The sequence below is a fragment of the Apostichopus japonicus genome, chromosome 10 (genome assembly GCF_037975245.1).
Source record: "Apostichopus japonicus isolate 1M-3 chromosome 10, ASM3797524v1, whole genome shotgun sequence".
NCBI classification, from domain to species: domain Eukaryota; kingdom Metazoa; phylum Echinodermata; class Holothuroidea; order Aspidochirotida; family Stichopodidae; genus Apostichopus; species Apostichopus japonicus.
Genome location: NC_092570.1, coordinates 10,626,766 through 10,652,226, shown reverse-complemented (window position 1 = coordinate 10,652,226; position 25,461 = coordinate 10,626,766). Strand labels below are relative to the sequence as shown.

The window sequence follows — 25,461 nt, the reverse complement described above, 5'->3', positions numbered from 1 at the left end:
GCATATGTATTGTATTATGACTGAATGTTTAAAAAGTCAGAGTTTGATTGATTTTTGTGATGAAAAATGTTAACCTGTGAAGAATATGACACTCAAATTCAAGTGAGGATAAATGTTGTATCCAGCTTGAAAAAGAAAAGAAAAAAGTAGCGACTTCTTACTTTTTCCATTTGTATTCTTTCCGTTCCAACTGGTTATACAAAGTGGTTTGCCCCCAAAAATCACTGTTACTTCACTACACTGCCTAGATCAAAGCGAAATTTACCTAATGAAAATCAGAGGTTGACAAATCATCTATCTTCCACTCAAAAAAAACTTTTCAAAACTCCTTAATTTCATTTTATGTTTTGCAAAGTATAATCAGTGGCATTTAGAAAATACCCCAAGAAATCATTCATGAGATGTTTGACCACCTCTAATGTAATGTTATTCTGACATAAAAACCCTATTTTTCCTTTACATTTTCTGTGTTGACCAACTGAATACTATCCTACCATTGTTGGTGTATGGTATAGTTAAGCCTATAAGCAACTTGACAGTCGCATGCTTTGTTGGTGGAAAAGGTTTTTTTTCCAAAATGAGAAATAATAATGAATTGTGGATTTGATAGTTGTTAATTATCCATGTGGTGAGTGTATTTGTAAACCTGCCTAAGTGGAACATAAATCACAGACGTATGAAAAGTCATTAAACATTTTGGTGTATGTCTTGCACTTCTCACAGTCATTTTAGCCATCCAGTGGCACACAATCCCACTCTTGCCTCTCAAGAGACAAGGCCTGCATCCCTTGTAGTCTCTTGGATTTTGAGTGAAAACTTATGATTTTGACACGCATTGACACAGATTTGACAGTTTTAAATTTTGTGACATTCTACCACATGTTATTCCTTATAAAATCACATGAAACTATGTGAACTTGCTCTCAAAAAATAGTGTTTTGGGTGGCACAGAATTGTGGGTTGCCTTTTTTCTTGGTTTGTATGGTCATAGGTACTAACCTATGACCATCCAAACAATCAAACACTAATCTTACTTTGTCACATGTGTCAAAACCCACAGTTTACACACATTTTCCCATGCTTTGGCACACATGCAAACATGTGAGAACATGCCTTTTTATATGTGAAATTGTTTCCAAAATGAAGGTTTCCATGTGATCACATTTGATCACAGGTACTGGCTGTCACAGGTTTTTGGGGTATTCCTTACTTTAAATTGTCTTCCTTTGTGATAAATTGATTTCAGTGTTTGTAATTAATGTTTTTCTTAAAGCTACAGCTCCACTGTAGTGACTGTAAGTTGTACCTGTCACAGCATGCAGAAGTCCGGTCACCATGTTTTATATTATCACATTCCCAATTTTAATGCACCATGCACCTGTTAATCACTCAATGATCATTATGGACTGGTTTTCTTGGAAAATTGGTGGAAGATTTCTTACAAAACTTTGCTTACACTATTTGAGTCAATTTGGTCATATCTTTCTTATCCTGGCAGTTTGAACTACAGTGTGAAGAAGTATGAATTTTCAGATAAATTTAGAAAGTGCTATATATCTACTTTTTAAATGGTGTCTTGGATGTCCCAACCTGGTAAAGATATAATGTAAAACTGAATAATATTTAATAGAAACTAGTTAAATGCAATGCTGTAATCACTGTTTGTGTCATATACAATATGAAGCATAATTTCTGTCAAAGTTGATTAGTCCATCATCGGTCAATATATGGGTTTCACCTTAGTATTTGTGTACAATTTAATATCAGTGTCACCTGTTCAAGGTTATTCTGGTAACTCGTAGTGTTAAACATGCTGTCTAAATCTGTATTATTAGTATTAACCTGAAGTTGGAATGGCTGTAAAAATTCTGAAGATCATGTCTGCTCAGCTTAAAGCACATAGCACTGTGCCACATCTGTCATCTGCATACAGAACCCATGAATGGTTGCAGCCTCGTCTCCCTTTACCCATAAATGGTTGCAGCCTTGTCTCCCTTTACCCATAAATAGTTGCAGCCTTGTCTCCCTTTACCCATGAATGGTTGCAGCCCCATCTCCCTTTACCCATAAATGGTTGCAGCCCCATCTCCCTTTACCCATGAATGGTTGCAGCCCCATCTCCCTTTACCCATAAATAGTTGCAGCATCAGCTCCCTTTACCCATGAATGGTTGCAGCCCATCTCCCTTTACCCATAAATAGTTGCAGCCTTGTCTCCCTTTACCCATAAATAGTTGCAGCCCCATCTCCCTTTACCCATGAATGGTTGCAGCCCCATCTCCCTTTACCCATAAATAGTTGCAGCATCAGCTCCCTTTACCCATGAATGGTTGCAGCCCATCTCCCTTTACCCATAAATAGTTGCAGCCTCGTCTCCCTTTACCCATGAATGGTTGCAGCCCCATCTCCCTTTACCCATGAATGGTTGCAGCCCCATCTCCCTTTACCCATAAATAGTTGCAGCATCAGCTCCCTTTACCCATGAATGGTTGCAGCCCATCTCCCTTTACCCATGAATGGTTGCAGCCCCATCTCCCTTTACCCATAAATAGTTGCAGCCTTGTCTCCCTTTACCCATGAATGGTTGCAGCCCCATCTCCCTTTACCCATAAATAGTTGCAGCATCAGCTCCCTTTACCCATGAATGGTTGCAGCCCATCTCCCTTTACCCATGAATGGTTGCAGCCCCATCTCCCTTTACCCATGAATGGTTGCAGCCCCATCTCCCTTTACCCATGAATGGTTGCAGCCCCGTCTCCCTTTACCCATGAATGGTTGCAGCCTCGTCTCCCTTTACCCATAAATGGTTGCAGCCCCATCTCCCTTTACCCATGAATGGTTGCAGCCCCATCTCCCTTTACCCATGAATGGTTGCAGCCTCGTCTCCCTTTACCCATGAATGGTTGCAGTCCCATCTCCCTTTACCCATGAATGGTTGCAGCACCATCTCCCTTTACCAACAGAGCATATATTCAATTTGTATACATTTTAAATGGTCAGTGAAAATGCATTTTCATGGTCATATTTGCATATAAAGCTTACAATAGGAAGAAGGATCTGCACATGACTGATATATTTCTGCTTTTGTTTCATTTCATTTGCAGTTTATCAACTACAACTACCTTTTTGCCATAAATGGTTGGCTTCTTTTGAATCCCATCAGTCTATGTTTTGATTGGTCAATGGGCTGCATTCCACTCATCCAATCATGGACAGACCCTCGACTTGCAGTAGTAGCTCTGTTTTGGTTATTGCTGTTTCTCCTTCTTTTCCAGTGTGCAATAAATGAGTCCCACCAGACAAGGTAAGCTACTTCTTCTTATTAGCCCAGTACATTTTGCAGAAGTGTTTAATAAAAAAATATTAAAAAGGCACGGTCGTACTGTACGTACAGAACAACAGGTGTCAGCTAGGCAGGTATGTAAAGTACTTAACTTTAATTCAAAGAAAGAAAGAAATAAACACACACACACACTGTAAGTAAAACAAAACATGTCCAAAATACATTATTTTAATCCTAGTTAAAATATATAAACTTAGATATTTTTCATCAAAATTGCCTAAACTTCTCATAACGATGGCAGTTCAACAACAAATCCAATATCATAATGGGCTGCAGCTACTGGTGCATAGTACAAGGCCAACTACATTTGTATTATAGAGATGTAATGCTAAAACTAGTAAAGTCTGCTCTTCCTGTGATTTGATCGGCATATTGAATCTTAATTGCTCTCTGCTAGCGTTCTTGCTTCCTACATACTTATTGTGCACAACTGTTAAATGTTGAACTTTGACCATTGGTAATGTTACTTTTTAGTGTGCAATGATACCATTAGTCCAAGTTGTCACACTCTCAACAGAAAACATGCATTGTATGAACCACCATTGCATTTATCCTATGTTTCCCAAATTGTTACATATTCATATACTGCAAACGGCATTATAATTTGAGGTTTGACCTTTTAGTTAATACATAGAATGAAACATAATACATGATAGGAAAGGGACCAGAACAGACAGGGTGGGCATGACTTGTGCATTGGAGAAAAGGCAAGATGAAACATGGATAGCAAAATTGTAGTGTCTATATAAGAACAGCAGTTGACAAAAGTTATCCAATTAACGACATGATACAGAGCCTAAGGTTTTGATGCCTAAACTAATTGTGTACACATGCATGGGAAGTTGCCTTAAAGTTAATCTTGGTGATGAAAGAAGTGTTAAAATGTAACACAACTGTTTGTAAACAAATGTAACTTGACATTGCAAATATGTGGTTGGCAAACAGCATTTCATAGTATTAATGTAGTTTGTACTGCATGATACATTCATTTGGATTAAATTTGATTATTTCATGTAGCTTCCTTTTCTGCTTCTAATTGCCTTCTAGGACCTTATCCATGGGATTTGCAGTTCTCGTCATTACCTTCCTTCCTGCCAGCAATTTGTTTTTTAGAGTTGGTTTTGTCATAGCAGAAAGAAACCTTTACCTTCCCAGTGTTGGATACATTATACTGGTTGTCTTGGGAACCAATCATTGTGCCAGATATTGTAAGATGCAAGGCAGAAAGGTAAGTTAACAAATGCTCCCTAAATTGTCAGGGAGCTGTTCGATTCTGTCAGGAGCTGTTTGATTCTGTCTGTTTGATTCTGTGTTGATGTCCCTAAATTGTCAGGAGCTGTTTGATTCAGAGTGCTCTTCTCTGGTGTTTGTGATGTAGTCAATGATCTTTCCTCTAGGGTACTATGAGATGTGGAAACATTGTTTGTGTTCCTAGTTTGAGTTATTATGATATTTTGATTGGTATTTGTTCTTGCAGGTGATACAATTGTTACTCATAGTCCTGGTTGTCAGTCACATGGGTAAGAGCATCCATAGATCTTATCAGTGGTCTTTTGATGAGGAGCTGTACAAAGCTGGTTTAAAAGTCTGTCCACAGAATGCTAAAGTAAGTATTAGGTATTGACATTGGGACTTCCTAGACTTGATATCATTCAGTGTACTTGAACGTATAGAGTTACTTCAGCAAGTACAGTATAACTCAATAAGAAGCAAATTAATGTACCGTAACAATCAATGGAAAGTCTGCAGAACATGTTTTGAAAAACTGTAACAGATGTAGGAGAACGTTTGCTGAATGCTGACTTAAATACTAATATTAAACATCTGTAGTTTGAAGATCAACAGGAGGAAATTGATAATACTTGGAAACTGTTATTGTATGTGTATGTAAATTATTTAATTCTTTATGCCTGTCAAACAATGAATGACAATTCTTATTGACTGAAATCCATATAGATGAATGTGAATGAAAGTGTCATGAACTATAAACAAAAGTAAAACCTTGATCAACATAGAAGCTTATTTTCTTGCTTTAGGTTCATTACAATATTGCTAAAGCTGCAGCTGATAGAGGTAGAGACAAAGTAGCGATTCAGAGTTACAGAGAGGCAATAAGGTGAGTCATCTTAGTCTGGTTCAACAGTCTAATACTGTCTCATGTCATTAGAATGCTGCAATCTGGCAATAGCCAACTCACTTTGTGTGGTATGATGAAGATCCCAAGTCATGTGAGTCGGTAGGACAGATTAACGTATATAGTGCTATTTTGCATCCCACCGTCCAAGTACAGTACAAGAAACCTGTTTTCTGTGGAGGTGAAAATCATGTGAGGTCATAGTCTGATAACTTTAAACATGATAAGTGCAAATGTGAAGCCTGCGTATGCTTTATATGTGGTATATGCATTGACCTTATTGAGATCAAAAGATGTCAGTCTTAAAATATTGTAAATATTGTTCTTGAAAAGGAATGCATGGATGACCTTCATACTTGATATGTACAGTACGGTCCACATGAGTTTCAACAATGCTGTCAACAATGGGGAAACTTGATATTGTGTGAAGTCTCATTTAATATGTGGTAAACAATCACTAAGCCTGTTGGCATTCTATTAATATGTTTTGTCACATATGATAGAGATGACATGTTGTCTTAATTTTTGTTTTTAATGAAGGCTCCATCCTGAGTATGATCATGCCATGAATAATCTGGCAAATCTTTTAAAAGAAGATGAACAGATTGCAGAAGCAGAACTTCTTCTGAACAGAGCTCTTAATATCAAGTAAGTGAAATCAGTTGCTTTAAATTGTCTGTACCCCTTTTGCAGTGTCCCGTAAAACTATGCTACCTCTTCAGTTTTAGAGTAAATTTGCAAATTATTTAATGTATGAAAATATGCAAGGATGAAAAAGTGAATGGTACAAGTTATTTTTGTTTTAAATAATAACATGGGGTGTTTATGTTTGAGGTCTTATTAGTGAAATTGTGAACCTGTGGGCTGTATAGTTAGGGCTGGCTGAGAGGACATTTCATGGGATTTGCTCCCAAATTGCAACTCTTTTTGTTTATAGAATGTTTGCCAAAGGTACCGTAATTAGTTTTAATGTTACTGTATGTCAATCAGTTTACGTTAAGTTTAACAATACAGTAGTACTTTTAATGATATTTACTAATTGCTATCACTTTGCCACTTGGATATTGTTTCTTTCATTTATTATTGCTTTTGTAATTTTATAAGCTTAGCTGAACTTTGTATTTTGTGTCTTTAGTCCAAAGTTTGCAGCAGCTTGGATGAATCTTGGAATAGTCCAGGCCAGCTTAAAGAAATACTCGCAAGCTCAGCACAGCTATGAAGAAGCTCTTAGCCATAGAAGAAACTATCCTGATTGCTATTTTAACTTGGGAAACTTGGTAATGTTTTCATGAAACTTCCGTGCAATGTGAATATAATCTGTACTCAATATTTGCAAACAGAGATATGTAATTTAGGTGTGAAAGCAATGATGATCACAAAAAGTAAAGGAGAAATTCAAATTTACTAAAAATGGCTTTCTATCAGTTGTATAATTGTATTTGGTCAAATTTTATGAAATACTAATGGTCAGCCATTTTGAACAGCATGTTCCAACTTTACCTAGAAATGTCATCAGATTTTGATTTTAATCCCATCTGGAAGCATTGCCTCATTGACAATGTTAAATCTGCTCAACAGATATGCAGATTTGACATCAATAGCTACAACTTTAAATATTGTTATTAACCCTTTAATCCCTTTATAAACCCTTACCTTTGCTGCAAGAAAACACAATATTTTTAAGGTTATAACAAAGCAACATTTTAGAGCTTCATTCCTTGGCTAATTAGTAGTAATGATTCTCATAATCTTATCCAACATTTATCGTTTCCCATTAGAAGTAGCAATTTGGCTATCATTAGATGCTATTTGTATGTATAAAATCTTTGCTTCCTGCTTCCGTTGCTAGCTATAATAAAGCAACATTTACACTTTTACTGTATTCCAATTTAACATTTATAATTACGAAACATTGATTACCAAATTGAGCTGTTGAAACTTAAACTGCTTGCAATTCTCCCTTTCTTAGCAATCCATAAATGTGGGATGCAAGGATCAGTGCTGCATATCATCAAGGATTTAAATCAAGAAAACAAGTTAACATGCTATGTGAATCATGCTTTGTACCAAATCTATATTGCAGGAAGTTTTGCAAATGCTTGCTTAAATCAAATTTATAGAAGGGTGCTATTCTATAAAGATTATGACACTATAAAACAAGGACATGAGCATTTTTTGGTTTTTGGTTCCTTGCTGAAAGCAAAGGAACCTATGTATTCAGGTTTGGGTGTGTGTGTGTGTGTGTGTGTGTGTGTGTGTGACGCTTTAGCTTGTATGCACGATAACTCAACAAGGGATTGACTGATCATGATCAAACTTGGTGGGTGGGTGGCCCATAGTGAGTAGATGAACCCTATTGTTTTTGGTGCCCACAAAGGTCACCAAAGGTCAGTTATGGTCCAAAAACCCAAAATACTAAAACTGCAATAACTCCCAGTGCCAATGTGCGACAAGGTTGATATTTTGGGACAAGTTGTGAACTGGTTAGGGGAACATTTTGAAACTTAACGGTCATGTGATCTGAGGTCACCAAAGGTCAATTAATGTTAAAAAACTAGTATTTTTGCGATAACTTGAGAACGAATTGTCCGTTAGGGTTGGGAGTTGCTTCAGTGTAATCCAATTGTCGACCCACATCTGGGTGACCCTTGACCTCAATTTGACCTCTGGTGACCTTTTCATGTTTTGGGGATTTTTACAGTTTCGATGCTATTTTCGGATGTCAAAGGTACCTTCCGATCATAAATATCGATAGGTTGACCCCCGTGTGACCTTTGTGTGCGAACTTATATGGGGTCAAAGTTTTCGGTCGGAGTTAGGATGGCTGTACAGACTTGTCGTGTTGATTTTTGGAATCAGCAGATCAAACTACATTTGAAACCAAGGTCAAAAGGTCAAAGGTCACATTAGAAAAAATGTGCTTAGTTTGGGAGAAAACGGGCGAAAAAGAAAATGTTTGGTTTTGATGCTAGATTTGGATATCAAAGGTACCTTGCGATCAAAAATGTCAAAGGGTTGACACCCGGGTGACCTTTGTGTGTAAAGTTATACAAGGTCAAAGTTAATTTTCAGACATTTAATGCAATAACTCCCAGTGCCAAGGTGTAACAAGGTTGATATTTTGGGACAAGTTGCAAATGGTATAGAGGAATATTTTCAAACTTAACGGTCATGTGATCCGAGGTCATCAAAGGTCAATTAATGTTAAAAAACTAGTATTTTGGGTGAGAAAATGGGCAAAGAAAAAAATGTTTGAATTTTTACAGTTTTGATGCTATATTCACGTCTCACCAATCAAAACTGTCAATAGGTTTACCCCAGGTGACCTTTGTGTGTGAAGTTATATGAGGTCAAAGTAAATTTTCAGACATTTAGTGCAATAATTCCCAGTTCCAAGGTGTGACACGGTTGATATTTTGGGACAAGTTGCAAATGGTATAGGGGAATATTTTCAAACTTAACGGTCATGTGATCCGAGGTCACCAAAGGTCAATTAATGATAAAAAACTAGTATTTTTGCGATAACTTGAGAACGAATTGTCCGTTAGGGTTGGGAGTTGCTTCAATTTAATCCAATTGTCGACCCGCATCTGGGTGACCCTTGACCTCAATTTGACCTCTGGTGACCTTTTCATGTTTTGGGGATTTTTACAGTTTCGATGCTATTTTCAGATGTCAAAAGTACCTTCTGATCACAAATGTCAATGGCTTGACCCCCGTGTGACCTTCGTGTGCGGAGTTATACGAGGTCAAAGTTAATTTTCAGACATTTAATGCAATAACTCTCAGTTTCAAGGTGTGACACGGTTGATATTTTGGGACAAGTTGCAAATGGTATAGGGGAATATTTTCAAACTTAACGGTCATGTGATCCGAGGTCACCAAAGGTCAATTAATGATAAAAAAAACTAGTAGTTTTGTGATAACTTGAGAACGAACTGTCTGTTAAGGTTGGGAGTTGCTTCAATGTAATCCAGTTGTCGACCCGCATCTGGGTGACCCTTGACCTCAATTTGACCTCTGGTGACCTTTTCGTGTTTTGGGGATTTTTACAGTTTCGATGCTATTTTCAGATGTCAAAGGTACCTTCTGATCATAAATGTCAATAGGTTGACCCCCGTGTGACCTTCGTGTGCGAAGTTATACAAGGTCAAAGTTAAAAAATATTAATGAGGTCACGGGTCAAACGTGAAAAACTCCCAAGTTGCAAAAACTTGGCTACTATTTATTGGAATTTCGAATAACTTGGTATGATGATATTGGTAGATAGTCTCCACACACTGATGTGTGTTGCAATTGATATCATGCATGTTTATAAGGGGGGGGGGGGGGCTAGCATTATTTCGTTATGAAAAGTTTGTATGCACAATAACTCAACAAGGGAATGACCAATCATTACCATACTTGGTGAGTGGGTGGCCCATAGTAAGTAGATTAACCCTGTTGATTTTGGTGCTCATATCATGAATATTAATGAGGTCATGGGGTCAAACGTTAAATACTCCAAATTGCAATTACTTGGCTACTATTACTTGTCGGAATTTCGTCAAACTTGGTATGATGATAATGGTAGATAGTCTTCACACACTGATGTGTGTTGCAATTGATATCAGGGCTTAGCATTACTTTGGCAACAAAAGTTTGTGAGCATAAATTACTGTTGTTGTATTAGGGCTTTGTTAGAAATTTCCCTATGAATGGAACTAATGAACAGCAGCAAGGAACCATGAAATGTTTTCATTCTGGTTGACGTAACTTTTTACATTCAGTTGATATTTACAATATGTTTATTGGCATATTATATGTGTTTGTGACATATAGGTGCATACTTGGTATGTTTATTTGTATATCCATCCATCAATTACCCCTCTGCCAGCTCCCATGTCTCCAACTATAACTGCAGCAAAATTAAATTTCCAAGTTTTCAATTATTTTTTTTTCCATCATATTTGCTGGTATCTGCCTCATTGCAAAACTGCCATTCTTTTGAAGAATTCAAAAAAAATAGTACGGATAGCTAATATAGGATATTTTCCCTCATTTTTTCACTGATTTACTTTCATTAGGAGTTGTTTGATGACAGTTAAGTACACAGAGATGCAATGTATCTGTTTGTGTTTGATGGAGACATACTTTGCACACTGCATGCACAAATTAGGAAAATTCCTGTTTATCTAGAATTTTATTTTTATTGTTAAATGTTGCACATTGGTGTATGATTGATATCTAATACTATGAATATCAGGCTTCCTGTTATTTGTCAATGTGTAGAAAGTACTATGCACAGTACCTATACAACATTTGTCATACTATGTGAACATAGGCGTAGGAGCCTAATTTGATTTGGGGGCTGTAACGACCTGCCCGAAATATGTAACCAATCTTTTTCGCGCTCTGCGCACGTTCAAGATGTTAATGTGCATATCATATAGGCATTCATCAGTTAAATTACATTACATGCCAATAACATACAATAAATTTCCGTGTTATTACCCTTCCACAATGGTTAGAATTATTGGGGAAGTCGTTACAATAATCATGATAATAATAATATCAGTTTAACCATTGAAAAACACATTGCAAATTATGTTTCTTTCAGTAGGTGCCCGGAAAATTCTCAGGATATTGCTCAAATTTTCACAAACATTATTGGTTGGGGGGGCTGCATCCCCCAAGCCCCCCCCCCCGCCTCCTACGCCTATGTATGTGACAGTACCAGTATATATAGTAAAAGTAATGAAATTCGCTGAACATCCTCCACCATACAACAAAATTCACTGCTCATCATTTTGTAAAGTAGCTGTTTATGTGGCCCTTTCATGGTCTTTCTACACTCTAAGCAACTGGAACCCTTTCAAGGACAACAGTTTTGCAGGAATGGCCCATCCAGAAAATAACCTTTGACACTTAAAGGATGACTTTAGAAAGCATTTTAGTCTGCATATGTCATAGTACGAGAAAAGAAAAAGTGCTAATAATGTTCTATATTAAGAAAGTTTCAAGATATTCAGCTTAAAATTATGCTAAATCTTTGGAATGCTCCTTTAAGGCTAATCTGATGATGTTGTTGGCTCTAAATGTTAAACATTAATCCATGGTTTTATACTTTTTAATAACTCAATCAAATCATCAATGCACATGTATACAAAACATGTCCTTTTAAGGTCATATTAACAACAGAGCACCCTTGGGTCACATTACACAGCATTTATTCATGGCAGATTTGTAATGCAAAGAAAACATGTTATTTGAGGCTGTGTGTTATCTTTTCCTATTGAGTTTTTGTTGCATCTGAGGAACTGGTTTGTGTATATTTAGACTAAGTAGTTTAACAGTGATTCTCAACAAATGAAAAGTTGGTATGGTAATACAATGTCGACTGATAGCAATGTTTTTTTGGTTACTTGCTGTAGGAAGGCAAGTAACCCATTCAGTCAAGTTGATGCATGTATGGGGGTTGTGTGATGCTTGTAAACTCAAGATAAGTAACCTCTACAGTTCTCATATTCATCATGGCTTCACCATAATTATTACAAGAACCCTATTGTTTTGGGTGAAGGTCAAAGATCATTTGGGGTCAGCAGAGGGGAAAATGTGAAAACCTCAAAACACTATCTCCAAAACCTTAACATCAAAGGAGCTCACATATGCATGGTAGGATAGCCCTATGTATAGTAAAGATTTTACACAAGTTGGTGTAGGTCAGAGTTCACTTAAGGTCACCAGGGGTCAAAAACTTGAAATCCTTGTAAACACGATATCTCCAGATAGGAAAAGTTATTGGCTCTCATATTTTGCCTGTGGCTTCCCTGTAATGAGTACAAGGACCTTGTTGTTTTTGGTGGAGGTCAAAGGTCATTAAAGGTAACACTCTGTAAAGCCTTATATACATAAACCTTGCATAACATGATATCCCCCAAAAAAGATTAGATCACAAAGCTCATATTTGGCATGTCTTTCTTATAGTGAGCACACAAACCCTAGCTATTACTTTTAGTGGAGGTCAAAGGTAATTTGGAGTCAGCAGAGGTCCAAATATCAAACGTACTCTATTGTGAGAACTTTACCTTCAAAAGAGATATATGCATGGTAGCTGATTACCCAAATGATAAGTAAAATTGCTCCACGATGTGGTATAGGTTTAAGCTCATCTAAGGTTTGCAGAAGTCAAATCCTATGAAATTTCTAAAGGACAAGTTTCAGTGAAGATGTGAAACTTATGCTGATATGACTTCCCCATATATAGTAGAATCTCATTGCTGTTATAAGTGGATGTCAAAGGTCGGCTTAAGTATGTGCAGTATGAACTTCAGCCAGGGTGCTTGCAAACTACTCTTGTGCTGCATATGTAATGTATACTAAAAAGCAAGTAACTGCTGGTAAGGGTTTCCCTTTGGTTTAATTTACCACAAGTCAAAGCAATGTTTTTGCCTAAAGTCATCCTTTAAGGTAATTCTACTGTAGCATTCTGTGCATCAGATCATTCACAGCAGGTCCTTACTGCTTTCATTTTTATCAGCCATTCTAACTATTGTCATAAAGGAAGTCAGTTAAACTTGACATTATAAATATTTTAGGGAAACTAGTGAGTTAATATTCAAGTATAATCATGCTTCATATGTGTATATTTTTTCATGTTACATATCACACTTAACCACCAATGTGCATGTGTTTAAATTTAACATGCAGTATGTTATGATGGAAGAAAATAAGAAAGCCCTGAATGCTTGGCTGAATGCAACATCACTTGACCCTCATCATATGAAAGCATGGCTGAACAGTTTATCATTACTAGACAATACAGGTGAGTCTTAGTGCTGCAAACTTATCTCTAGTAACTCTGTTATGCCTACAGAAAACACAGTCTTCCAGACATTTGAAATATACATCCACATGCAATGATGACCATACACAACATTTTGTAAAAAAAATGCAAAAACAACTACCCCAAAACAAAGTTTGTAAATATGCATACAGTATAATGAATTAAGAATGTATGTCTTTGATTTCTGCAAAGATTGTGGTTCAGTAGGTATGATGGGCTTTTTAGAGGCTTGTTGTCCATTCCATCCCATGCATTTATAAGTGACATGACCCAGTCCTGAATATTAGAAACATTCTACTCTTTTCTATTCCTCAAGAAACGTAAAGCGCAAAAAGAAAAGTAACTTTGCTGTCAAAGGCTGCCAGTATTAACTTAGTTTCTAAATAATCCATAGCTCTTTTGGATTGCAAGAGTGATTCTTCAAGTTATCAAACAAGGCAGGATTGTCTTGATTCTGCGCAATTGTGAGATGCCTATGCATTTAAAGTTTATGACATGGAGTACAGTACATTTTGCAAGTCTCTTGCAAGTCTCCATGAATATATCTTACAATTCAATTGGATAAAGTGGTGAAGATGATAGTCACATATGATCCCAGCTGTCATGACATCACAGGCAGACTATTAACATGAAATGCTAAAAGTTGCTTTGGTCTTCACATAGTTTCATGTTTTCAGGAATGGGTTGTGTACCTAACAATCGTACATTTTTATATTTGTATCATACTGTAAGCCTCTGTACTCTACACTAATTGTGCATATATACCTGAATGTTACCCCATTCATTTCTGTTGCATCACTTATCTAGTTGTGTGAGTCAGCACATGCATTCTGTGATATAGTAATCTTGGATAAATATGTACTAATAAACCAAGTGTAACATGTACTTCAGCCCACCCAAGTAGGATAACAATTATCTATATCAGATGGGCATCCAGTTTAATAATGGTCCACATATTGAAAAGCAAGAAAACATTCTGCCATTAAACTACTGTATACTTTAAGTAAATTGTCAGTGGGTATGGATATTATCAGTGCAAAATAGAGGAGTGACACTGCAGCATACAATACAAATAGGACAACTCAGAAGACTGGACTGTGGATGCTCATATGGTTTGCCCTGTACAGGTAGATAGACCCAAAGAAAAAATCCCTCTTTGGTAATTGATGACAATTTATTCTAAAATTAGTTTCTGGACCAACGTGAGCATGAGAAAGCTGCAACATTTTGGAGGAAAACAATTGAGTTGAAAAGTACTCATGTTGGAGCTTGGAGAAATATGGTCGCACTACTGGGCGAGAAAGGTAGAGTATTACCTCATACCCCCCCCCCCCTCCCTCCCCCGTAGATTTTCATCATCTGCTGAAAGTGTTTAGTCTTAAATTTTGCAGATGGATAAATCACATCAGAGTCAAATTCAAAATTGATAAGAAATGAATATGAATGCATCTATATTTCAATTATAGAATTTGTCTTGATCGAATTGTGCAGATTTGTTTCAGGCCATCGGAAAAGTGTCCCAAGTAAAATGAATATGTATTTGAACAATGTAGCAGCAGCTTCTGTGATCTTGGTTATACTAACAGATAATGTGATTTCACAACATTAGCAATAAAACAACACACAGTACCACCTGATTGTGTCTAATTATCTCAAAGAAATAATGAGTTTGTTAAATTATTATAACATAACCTAAGGACTTTTATTTGTTCAAGTGCTTTGACAAAGCATTTGTGTAGATGTTGATGGCATAGAAAATTGGCTACCTTATCAAACATTTTTTTCCTTCATGCAATGGAATGACCATTGCTTACATGAACTTAATTTGGTTGTGCCTTGCTTCATGCTCATATTATCATGTGACCTATAAGGTTTACATACTTCACTTCAGGGAAGAGCAAAATAAAGCCAAACAAAACTGATCAAACCTAGCAGTTTGTCTTGTTGCGATCCAGTGTTTTTTAGCAATAGTGTTTGAGGTTGCTGTTAACAGATGTGAACCATCACTATGAATGAGTTCTTGGTTCTTCAAGTTGAGTATGAGTATTTTATCAGCTGTGTTCAAGGACTGGATAATAAACATGAGTGTTATGATACCTTAATTAGAGACAACTAATTAGAGTAAATGGCAAAGTACTTCAAGAATCGTTTGGTCTAATTAACCCCAAAGCTAGACCTTTCTAGTTGGTTGCTTTTCGTGTACTCTATTTGTAGGGTAAAAGAGCTGAAGCTGAACTTTTCTGTCGATTTGGCAGGTAAATTGGAAGCTGCTGCAGATGTTGCCCGAGAGGCCTTGAGATACCTTCCTCATGAACCTGGAATACATTTCCTTCTGGGAAATGTGCTTGGCAAAGCAGACAGATTCAAGGTATGTTTAAATTGGCTTTTCCTAATTTACTACTGATTTTGACAAATAATGCCATGTAACTACAGCTCAATTCAAAACTTGTAATTTTAAACACTGAATTACTTCTTACATTGTGTGTATGTGGTGTGTGTGTGCATATGTCATTATAAGCTTGTAAAAACCAAGTGGTGAGCGCATAGTACATATCTCATGTTAATGTCCCATATTGGGTTAAGATTTTAACGTGTAAAAGTGCAATTATCTGAAGTATGGCAACTTTTTTGGATCTCATACATACTGTACCATGTGCATGTTTTGGTGGATATCACTGTCCCTAAACATCAACAGAGGTCAAAACTTGTAAGCTCAAAATATCTCAAAAAGAGCAACAGAAGCAGAACTCATTTCTTTCCTCAAAGACACATCTGGAAGTCTAGCACCTTTCTGAGAAATTTCTGAGGTCAGAATGTGAATATCTTCCAAAGGTATCCCATTTATCTTACTAACAAAGTGAGTGCCTATTGTAGGTAATTCAGGATTAGTAAGATTTTAGTGACCATAATGACCAGGCATAGAAATTGTTAAAGGTACATGTGAAATGGAATTAAAGTTCTTTAATCATACACTTATACAGAAGAGCAATAAACTTGCAACTGTCCCTGTGATCACAGAAGAAAACACATAAACTTGAGACAATCCAAGCCTTGGCAAATTCTGTGTCACAGGAAACGCACTGGATTTGTTGCCACAGATTTCTGTGTCAATCTGTGATCTTTGGTATCCTGACTTTTTCACTGGAAAAACCTGAAGAAATGTTTGATGGACAAATCTGTTTCAATGTGGTTTTCAAAATCACATATTAATCTCAAAGCTCCCATGGTGTTTAATGATAATCACAGGTTTCCAATTTGGAATATTTGATACAGGAAAAGGTACTGGATTCCTGTTTCTCAGCTCATGCAAAATTAACATAATACCTTAAGGCAGATAGAATACAACTTTAGTAAAATATGATATTGTTCAGTAATTTATAAACTGATTGCATTGCATATATGAATGACATCTGATTCGCCAATAATAACATACTATCTTATCATTTTGTTTATCTACAGGAGGCAGAAACTTCCTTTCTCAGGGCTCTAGAGTCTGACCCTAGTTCTTGTTCCTACCATGCTAACATAGGAGTACTTTATCATCGATGGAAAAAACTCAAGAAAGCAGAGTTTCACTATCAGAAGGCTTTAGAGATTAATCCTACACACAAGACTACCCTTGATAATCTTCAGAAGTTGAAAAACGTTAAACAAAAACAAGCAAATTCCAAATTGTAACAAAAGTCAGAATGGCTTGACGAAGTTAATGTGACCAAAAACTAAAAAATGAATGTATGAAAATGCCTTGAGTTTTTCAGTGACCTGACATACTAATTCCTTCGAGATTCTAATATTTTATATGTATACAATAAACATTGTTTCTACTGTAGTTTTCTTGTGATAGTTGAACAATCTATGCTTGTATCATATACAATAGGCCCAAATGTATCTGGAACATTGTTATTGAGAATAAAAATTGCTTGTATCCCAATGTTTGTATTTGGTATATAGTTCAAGTGATATGACTTAAAAAATCCACCTGGTACATAATACACACATGTATGTACTACTGATTCACAAACTAGTAAGATGCAAACTAGACATCTTTGATTAATGAGCTTTCATCGTACCATCACTGAGCAACAAGATAATGCACTTACAGGAGTCATTCATATTCCAAGTGAAAGATCTAAATTTACATCTTGGAAGATATCTTCTTTCACAAGATCATTGAGATTGTTGTGTCACTCATTGCAGTACAAGGAAAGTTAAGGCTTTTGTGGTTAGTGGTTATAGACTCATTAACACAAATTACAGGCATGTGAAAAGCAGTACAGATTACCCTCATCACTGAAACCCAAGAAACAGAAAACCATTAATTAGGAACATATTTAACATTAAAGGTTGTAATATGCCAGCTCCTGAATATCTTTTATTAGGATTTATGATACTCTTTACTGGCAGGTGTGTTTCCATGTCCCAAATGTCCTCGTTGCTGAAAGGAAATAGTCACAGAAGGGTGATAAGGGCATAAGAGTGGGCTATTGTATTTGAAGATATTCTATCATTTAGTAGGGGCAAATACAAAGTGTAGTGTTTAACTATAGCATGGTTGTCTTTTAAAGGAACGGAACATGTAAGCTACACTTTTCCTTACTAAGCTATTTCTACAGCAATTTCTTCAACAATTTATACAAATTATATTTAATAGTTATACTTAAGTAATTATTTATGTGCATCACCAGTCATCAGAAATGATTAGCAATTTGTATTCAAGCTTATAAGGAATATATTAGATAATTGCTGTTCAGGCATTTGTTTTGTAAAGTGGCTTGGTAGATTTCATAACAAACCTAAGTTAATTAATGATGATATGAACATTTTAGGTTTCTTTGTCTTCTTCCGATGATTTGAAATTAACAGTCATGCATTTAACATTAACCAAACATAGACACAATTTCTTACAGATGTCGTCAACAAACTTTTGTGAATGCTCCTGTAGTTTGTATACTTGGATTTGTAATTGTGATCAGCAAGTATTCCTATTATGCAATAAATTAATAATCACAGTAATCACAACAATTGCCTTTAATTATACTTAGAGAGCCATCCATTGTATTCTATTTATCTTTTGTACATACCTTTCTTACCAATTATTCTACTATTACGTGCATTAGCCTCATTAAAATAACTATTCCCTTATTCATACACATTCTTGCCACAATATATTCAATGAACATTGTTTAATCCTGGGTACATCATAACGACAAATTAGGTTCAGTAACATATTTAGTCATGCTGAACTAGTCTTCCATTTTCTGAACTGGTATATTTCAAGCTATAAATCATCCAGACTTTGCAAAGATCTGAATGTTTAGAATGGGTTGTATTAAATTGTACATTACTGTGATGGTTCAATGATCTGCATATGGTGAACAGTATTCAATGTTGAAATGAAATGAACTTTCTTAATAAAAAATGATATTTCACTTAGAGGTGTATAATACATCATATTTACACTGTCAGCCACAGGTTCTTGATGAATAAAGCTTAAAAAAATAATGAATACTAAGTTACTCAATCAATAGATTTGGGTGAATTTTTTGGCAGAGGATAGGGTGGTATCTTTACCCCTATCTGGACACATTAATTCAAAATGATGGCATGAATGAAATTAATTGTAAGATAATAACTACTAATCCATCATTTTTTTGAAGAATATTATTGTTATTCTGATTAAGATGTGCTAATAATGACATAAGATCAATAAGTTGTACCTTGTTTTGTCTTTGGTTTTACTATTTACCAAAAAAAAAGGAGTGACAAAGAATGATTTAGAGAAAATGTATCCATTTGTTGCTTCCTTTCTCAAACTGCACGTTCCCACATGTACTTATAGTGTGGAACTTCAGTTGACACTTTTGTGATGCAAATAGTAAGCAAAGGATCCTAAATATTTGCAATTGTTTGTTTCTGAATTTCTTTGAAGTAAAAACTGTACAAGTTCAAGTTTACAATTTGCTTGTTGAAAGTGCCTTCCTCTTAAGGTACTCTAGACAAATTTTATATTAATCCATTAGGGTTATCAAAATTTGATGGCTTCCATCATCATAATTTTATTTTCAATTATATTTTTAAGCCAAGCTTCTCTAAATCTTGATTCTCCTGGTTTGTGAACAAGTCTGTTGGTTTCAAAGACATAGTAGACTTCAACTGGATAGCTCTGTTGGAAAAATGAGAAAAAAGGCTGTATAAAGTATCACTTAGGGTGAAATTTAGCAGTTTTATCAGTAAGCTGCTTTTCTGTGGATATGATGATAAATGGAGAAGATGATTCTTCAATAATATAGACAGAGTGATCATTCAACAGCTGACTAAACCAAAATAGTTCAAAATAGTTAAACTGACACAGGATATTAGTATCTGTAACATTCTCTGGTAAAAAAAACAATAGCCAGCTTGAGAAAATTGAATGTATTTCTCAAAATTACAATTATAGTGCTTATATCATGTCAACTTGGTAGTTAAATACTCACCCCTGGCCTGATTTTAGATACTTCTATTGTAAAATAAACACAGGCAGTTGCTCTTGGAATTGGTTTCCTCCTGGTAGGAATGCTCCATCTGACTTGATATCTGTATATCTTACTGTATTCATCTTCCTCTTCACGTAGAAAGTCTATGCAATGAAGCCAAGCCTCTTCAAATTCCCACGTCTGAAATCAATCAAAGAATCCAGTTATTCAAACAAGAATGCAATAGATTCAAGAAGAAGCAATTGTAGCCCCATTGTGAACTGAAGAAATAGTTTTTGATTTATTGTGGCCAGGTAAATGATTGCTTGTAATGTCCTAGAACTTTTTAATGCTTCACCATATTAGGTGAAGACATAGATGCAGGTGCAGTAAATGTCAAACACTAAAGATTACCCACGATTTCAACTTCTCATCCTCCCCTGCATTAAAAATGAAGGGGGCAAAATAAAAGGATTGATATCACTTTAAAGTTTGCATGCCTGATAGGGAAGTAACACTTGTCCATAGCAAGTTTTAATGAATATTCACTGACCTTGACAACTAGCCTACTCTTTTAAGTTATTGCTACAGTATATATGTTTTGGAATTATCGAGTTACAGGTGCAAGCAATTCTTCATAACACAAAGTGCAAGCAATGTTAGAAGCAGATATGATACTGTACAACACACAAATATCATGTTCCCTTGACATGTATTATTTTCTTTGCCTTTCAACTGACCCATCTATTTTATCAACAAAACAATCTCAGGAAGCTTACATTAACAAACTCTTCTATCTTTTGTGTTGCCTTTTCGATGGTGAATTCATCAATCTTTAGCCATTCAATATTTGAAATAGTGTGTTCTTCAGTCTCCCTGCATAGAATTCCATCATAACTCTTCACTGATGATACTGGTCTGCTAACAGGTTCACCGTCAACATTTCCTAGTTCATGTAGGACTCTTTTTCGAGCATTGTTAATCACTTGATCAATTAGTGCATGGGCTTGGTCCTGAACGTCATTTTCATCAGATCCAGGCATCATGAATCTAGTTTGAGCTGTGGAAAGTTGGACATGGAGGATTCTTAGCATTTACCACAAAAAACTAAGCAGGTAGGATCTCATATGGATAGTTTGTTAAATTATTCTAATAAAAAAAGATATGCTGTCTAATGCATGGTGTTATTTCTGTTTCAGAATTTCAGGGAAACATCTGGCTGTAGGACAAATAAGGAAATGATGCATCATTTTATTACCCAGCAGCCGGATGAATATTGAGGGCACTACTCTTTTATTTTCTCCTGGCTGGGGGGCAATATAAGGAAGACATGTTAATCACTGTACTATAGGATATATACGGAGAACTGTGCACATTGTTTGTCCAGCTGCTGGGACAATAACATGACCTGCTTCCTTATCTGACCGGCAGCTGGACAAAAATGGCATCCCATATTGAAAGCAGTATGTTCTGGGTCTAGATAAACCCAAAAATATTGCATATCATTATTCTTATCAGAATTACACCTAAATTTTTTATTCTGATGACTTGTTATCAACTGTGTACGTGGTTGATTTGAATATCTCATAACATGTGACTGCAAGTTATAGCCATAAAGTTGATGTGCTTTGCCTTCCTTTACTGGTTGCATCAAGGCTTGGCCCAAATGTATGTATCCTACAAAAGCATGATAGGTATACAGGTATAAAATAAAATAAATGCCCAAAAATTCTGATGCTCATTTCCAATAGAATTACTTCTGTTGTTGGCCATAGATTCAATGTTGAGGTCTGATTTTTTGTCTGAAAGTTTTAACCTTGAAGCTAGTAACACATCGATATAGAACAAACTTCTGACAATAGGTAAGCGTTAAGAACATCGGGCAGAAAAATTAAAAACTTATTGGCAAGTTAATTGTTGCGATTAATTTGAAAGATTTCGTCTTGGGACTTAGCCATAAAAGTATTTCATTCCCTTGAACTGAAATTTTCAGTTAATATTTGACATTGAAATCCCAGAGGTGTGAGTAATTTCTCTAGTTGTGTAGTAAATGCATTTGGGGAAAAGTGCATCTAGGCAAAACAAAAATAATCACACTCATGATGTTGCATTATTCTTTCATTTTTGCCTGACTGAATCACTCTTGAACATTTAGTCAACCACTGATTAATGTTGTTTGGCTACATACTATAATTCATTTGAATGACAAGAAATAGTGTGTCAGTTTCTTGGTGTACATGTGAAATTGGAAATTGCATGGACATTTTGAGCTAGGTATTTGAACACCAGTCAGCAGCTTTTGAAATTAGTATCTCAAAAAAATTGCCTTTAATCAAAGCATTTTTGTTCCTCTTTATGGAGTTTGATAAAAAATGTCAGGAAATTCTAGGCTAGGTGGGCCTTTTAATTATTTTGGTTGGTGGTACGTAAATTACTTCCTGATTCACTGCGAATTTGACCGAAAAAATAAATTGATGATTTGTGTAACTGTGCCCTTGCTTACCTGGGTCTAATATAAAGTCGAAACTATCATAAAGTTGCCACTTAACATGTCCTAATATCCTGGCAATCTTATGACTCTTATTCATAAAAATAGCATTAATTCATGACATAGTTAGGTAATTAAAGTTTAGGCCCGGTCTAGCTTACCGCCTTTAGTTATAGCAATATATTCGTACCGTGCGGGTAAAATAGTTCAAGTATAGTCTTTTGACCCATTCCACGAAGCTCACTTGATGGCTCCGGAACAAAAGCTTAGTTTTTGCAACGAAAATACAACATCAAACAGGATAAGCCATCATTAAATTACATAAAAGTACAAATGGTTTACTTTAAGAAAGAAGGCAGGTATTCACAAAAAGAACATGCCATCGATCAACTTACAACTCGAAAATTCGGGTATGCTTAGGTAGTGTTGTCATAGGAACTGAAGCCTTGGTCACATGACATTATGTCAAAGGTCACAACGCGGGTAAGATAATTTCAAGTCTAAACACCACTGATCTGAATGTCTAGTCACTACACATTGCACATGAAAGCGTCAGCAAACTTGAAGTGACAGGGCAAGGAACATGAATGTGGAGAAAATTCGGGTGCAAGTGCGATCTTACATCGATAAGGTAGGCGGGCATAGGGTGCGAATATCAAGTAAGACCAAAGTGGCACTTGATCGTTACAACAATCTTCAATGCTACATCACGGTAACTGGTTCTGCGAAGACAAAAGAACGTAAGAATATTGTGCCATTGGAAAGTGTTTCTGCAAAGGCCCAATATTCCAAAGATAATTGTTACAACACAAAAACAAGTGTTGGAAAATCGCAGTACACGTACGTAACCAACATAATAGTACTGGGCATACATTTAGTAACTTTAGTTTAGTGCACAAGATGTGTGCGATGTACCACGGAAGGGAACTCCAGTGGTAATTTTCGGTGATTCTATTGGGCAACCAGAAAATCATTCGGACAAGCAAATATGAAGGCAAGGTTGTCCGAAGGACAACCCAAAATTTTCTTTAAAATGAGCCCGGCTTATGGGTACATTAAACTTCAATCAGAATAATACGTCATTTTCCATCATTTCTCTAACTACTGTACTGTAACTAAGCTTCTGTATCGTAAACCATGATTTATTAAAGATTTTCAACACTGAAGTGTATATGCTGCAGATACAGCCCCCCCCCCCCCAAAAACAAGGCTTTTGCTTAAATACTGCACATATATACAGTACAGTTCAATGTACTGTACTTTGTGATGAAATATTGTATGAATGAGACATTCTTGTTTATTTAAGACCAAAGTTGCCATCTGTTACTAACTGTAAATCAGCCATGTTTAAATAGCAAATTTATGTGAAGCATTATGGTACAGATGATTTTCTAATCGTCCTGCTGTTAATTGGCTAGCTGTTTTATCTACAATAATTTATTAATATGCTAATACATGCTATCCTTTTCTCCTCAGCATCAGTATGAATCAGCTCTGTTTTGGTCAGACAAAGTGGTTTCCTTACAAGGAGGTAAACGTTTCATTTGAAATGCCCAATTATTTTGAATCTTTCTATTTTCATTCCTTAGTGAACTGTGAAGCAGAAATCAGTGTTTGGATTAGTCATAGGTTTTGTAATGGAAGTATCAAACAAGGGAATAAATCCTGTATTTGAAAGACATGCAACCTTGAATAGCCAAATAAATGAAAGTTTACAGAAAGTGCAGTGGAGAAAGTACAGTCTTTCCATTCTGCTAGTTCTTAATGGGCCATCAAATATTAGAAAAATTACACATTATGGTGGGTGCTATGACTTGTGCATTAAAATGGCCATGTCACTGAATGTCAATCTGGATCTGAATACATTTGTAAGTTTAAGATCGTAATTGCTCAAAACATATTTTCTATTCAGTATATGCAGAGAAATGCAATCAAAATTGTTATATCTATAGTACAGTAAATGCTATAGGTTTAGTTTGGTTGAGTACTTTGTATAGTAATTGGCTTTGATGAATTAGCCAAGCATATTAACATTATGTAGTTGTTGTATTTGATCTACAGTGTTTGCTCAGTGGATGTTTGATATTCTCTTATTTCTAATGTTATTTACAGCTGACATAAAGGATGAGTATTGGTATATACAATGTATGTACCTCTCAGGGCAGTTTCAAAGAGCAGCAGATTACATCTGTCGTAAAAACTTACAGGTAAATAAGTTTTGGGTCATTCTGTGTGAAGACTGAGATTCCAGGAAGTTGTGGTTGATGAAGTTGTATGTTTATTAGGAACTTGGTAACCATGCAAACTGTGGAGAGATATAATTTTGAATTAATCCAGAGAATGACACAATTCCAGTCAATATGAATGTCAATAGTGGAAAAAAAATTACTGAAGTTCTTTCTTTCTTATGGAGAATATTTTATTGTTCAGTAGCACGCTTCACAGATGGGAGAGACATACACTTACTGTAGGAATTTAACACATATTAACATATGCACAGAAACCTCAAGAAGTTTAGATAGCAAGTCATGTTGTGGTTTTAGAAACTTTGTGATGTGGTGAAGAATGAATTAGTAATGTGTTACAGGTTACTACCATTTTGGGGGGGGGCATGGGACAGGGGAAAAGGGGGGGGAGGTTGTGGGTTGTGGTAGCAATTAATGACTTGATAGTAGTAACAAATGAAAACAATACAGTGCCAACACATTTCAAGCAAGTACTTTAAACTGTCTCTTGCATAAGTGTAACATATTAGTAGAGTTGACACAAACTGTCCAGGTCTACACTTCTTCTGATAGTATAATGGTTAATTATAGTTTCTAGTAGCCATCAAACAATGTCTTATATTTGACTAGGTCTCAAATTCATGCATACTGTAGAGTACAAAGTGTGCTGGTACAACCATCCAGCTTTCCTTGTGGTTGGCTTTGTTATTTGCATATTTAATATCATACACAGAAAATTTGCTAATTGAGATATCTTAATTTTTGTTTTAAACATGTATCAGTTACTGGTTATAGCAATTTTCCTAATTGCAATATTTTGTTATAATTTCAGGAAAATAAAACATTCCGGTATCTTGCAGCCAAATGTTTGGTACGTATTGGTTATGTATTGATTGAAGTTCTTTCCTTTCTTGACACTGTTCAGCAGCATGAGACAATTATTTTACAAGCCTGTAAACAGAGAAAAGACTTGAATCACTATGTGCAGGTTC

At 35.8% G+C, this 25,461-nt stretch overlaps 3 protein-coding genes across 14 annotated transcripts in view; 2 read left to right on the top strand and 1 right to left on the bottom strand.

Annotated features, from left to right (window-relative positions):
- The window catches only part of LOC139975000 (protein O-mannosyl-transferase TMTC4-like), a 27,257-nt gene extending 8,168 nt beyond the window's left edge, over positions 1–19,089 (top strand). For 2 of the 7 annotated variants that reach the window (XM_071982582.1, XM_071982583.1), the window contains exons 7-15: positions 3,104–3,303; positions 4,390–4,570; positions 4,820–4,948; positions 5,379–5,458; positions 6,017–6,124; positions 6,612–6,753; positions 13,166–13,280; positions 15,557–15,669; positions 16,761–19,089. In XM_071982582.1, the coding sequence (XP_071838683.1) occupies positions 3,104–3,303; positions 4,390–4,570; positions 4,820–4,948; positions 5,379–5,458; positions 6,017–6,124; positions 6,612–6,753; positions 13,166–13,280; positions 15,557–15,669; positions 16,761–16,979 (1,287 nt within the window). In that variant the 3' untranslated portion in view covers positions 16,980–19,089. Of the gene's footprint in view, positions 1–3,103; positions 3,304–4,389; positions 4,571–4,819; positions 4,949–5,378; positions 5,459–6,016; positions 6,125–6,611; positions 6,754–10,542; positions 14,606–15,556; positions 15,670–16,760 lie in introns of those variants that run through there. The other 5 variants (XR_011795622.1, XM_071982584.1, XR_011795623.1 and 2 more) reach the window with 5 other exon arrangements.
- LOC139975004 (A-kinase anchor protein 14-like) lies at positions 18,453–22,778 on the bottom strand. Of its 4 annotated transcripts, none has more exons than XM_071982594.1 (4): positions 22,640–22,778; positions 20,536–20,816; positions 19,778–19,957; positions 18,453–19,464 (listed from the first exon to the last, which is right to left on the bottom strand). In XM_071982594.1, exons 2-4 carry the CDS (start codon positions 20,800–20,802, stop codon positions 19,327–19,329), a joined length of 585 nt encoding a protein of 194 aa, XP_071838695.1. In that variant the 5' UTR covers positions 20,803–20,816; positions 22,640–22,778; the 3' UTR covers positions 18,453–19,326. The 4 variants fall into 4 exon arrangements, with proteins under 4 accessions (XP_071838695.1, XP_071838696.1, XP_071838693.1 ...); XM_071982595.1 differs by having other exon boundaries at positions 22,587–22,695; XM_071982592.1 differs by lacking the exon at positions 22,640–22,778 and adding an exon at positions 22,435–22,489.
- The window catches only part of LOC139975001 (cell division cycle protein 16 homolog), a 15,029-nt gene continuing 12,303 nt past the window's right edge, over positions 22,736–25,461 (top strand). For 2 of the 3 annotated variants that reach the window (XM_071982587.1, XM_071982586.1), the window contains exons 1-4: positions 22,736–22,875; positions 23,721–23,775; positions 24,357–24,451; positions 25,302–25,340. In XM_071982587.1, the coding sequence (XP_071838688.1) occupies positions 22,828–22,875; positions 23,721–23,775; positions 24,357–24,451; positions 25,302–25,340 (237 nt within the window). In that variant the 5' untranslated portion in view covers positions 22,736–22,827. Of the gene's footprint in view, positions 22,876–22,960; positions 22,985–23,720; positions 23,776–24,356; positions 24,452–25,301; positions 25,341–25,461 lie in introns of those variants that run through there. The other variant, XM_071982588.1, reaches the window with a different exon arrangement.

Excerpts from the sequence above, each read along its gene's own strand:
- LOC139975004 (XM_071982591.1), bottom strand. The coding sequence starts at position 22,344 with ATGAATAAGAGTCATAAGATTGCCAGGATATTAGGACATGTTAAGTGG. Across the intron at positions 19,958-20,535 it reads AGATAGAAGAGTTTGTTAAT|ACGTGGGAATTTGAAGAGGC; the intron begins GTAAGCTTCCTG and ends GATTGATTTCAG. Across the intron at positions 19,465-19,777 it reads TATCTAAAATCAGGCCAGGG|AGCTATCCAGTTGAAGTCTA; the intron begins GTGAGTATTTAA and ends TTTTTCCAACAG.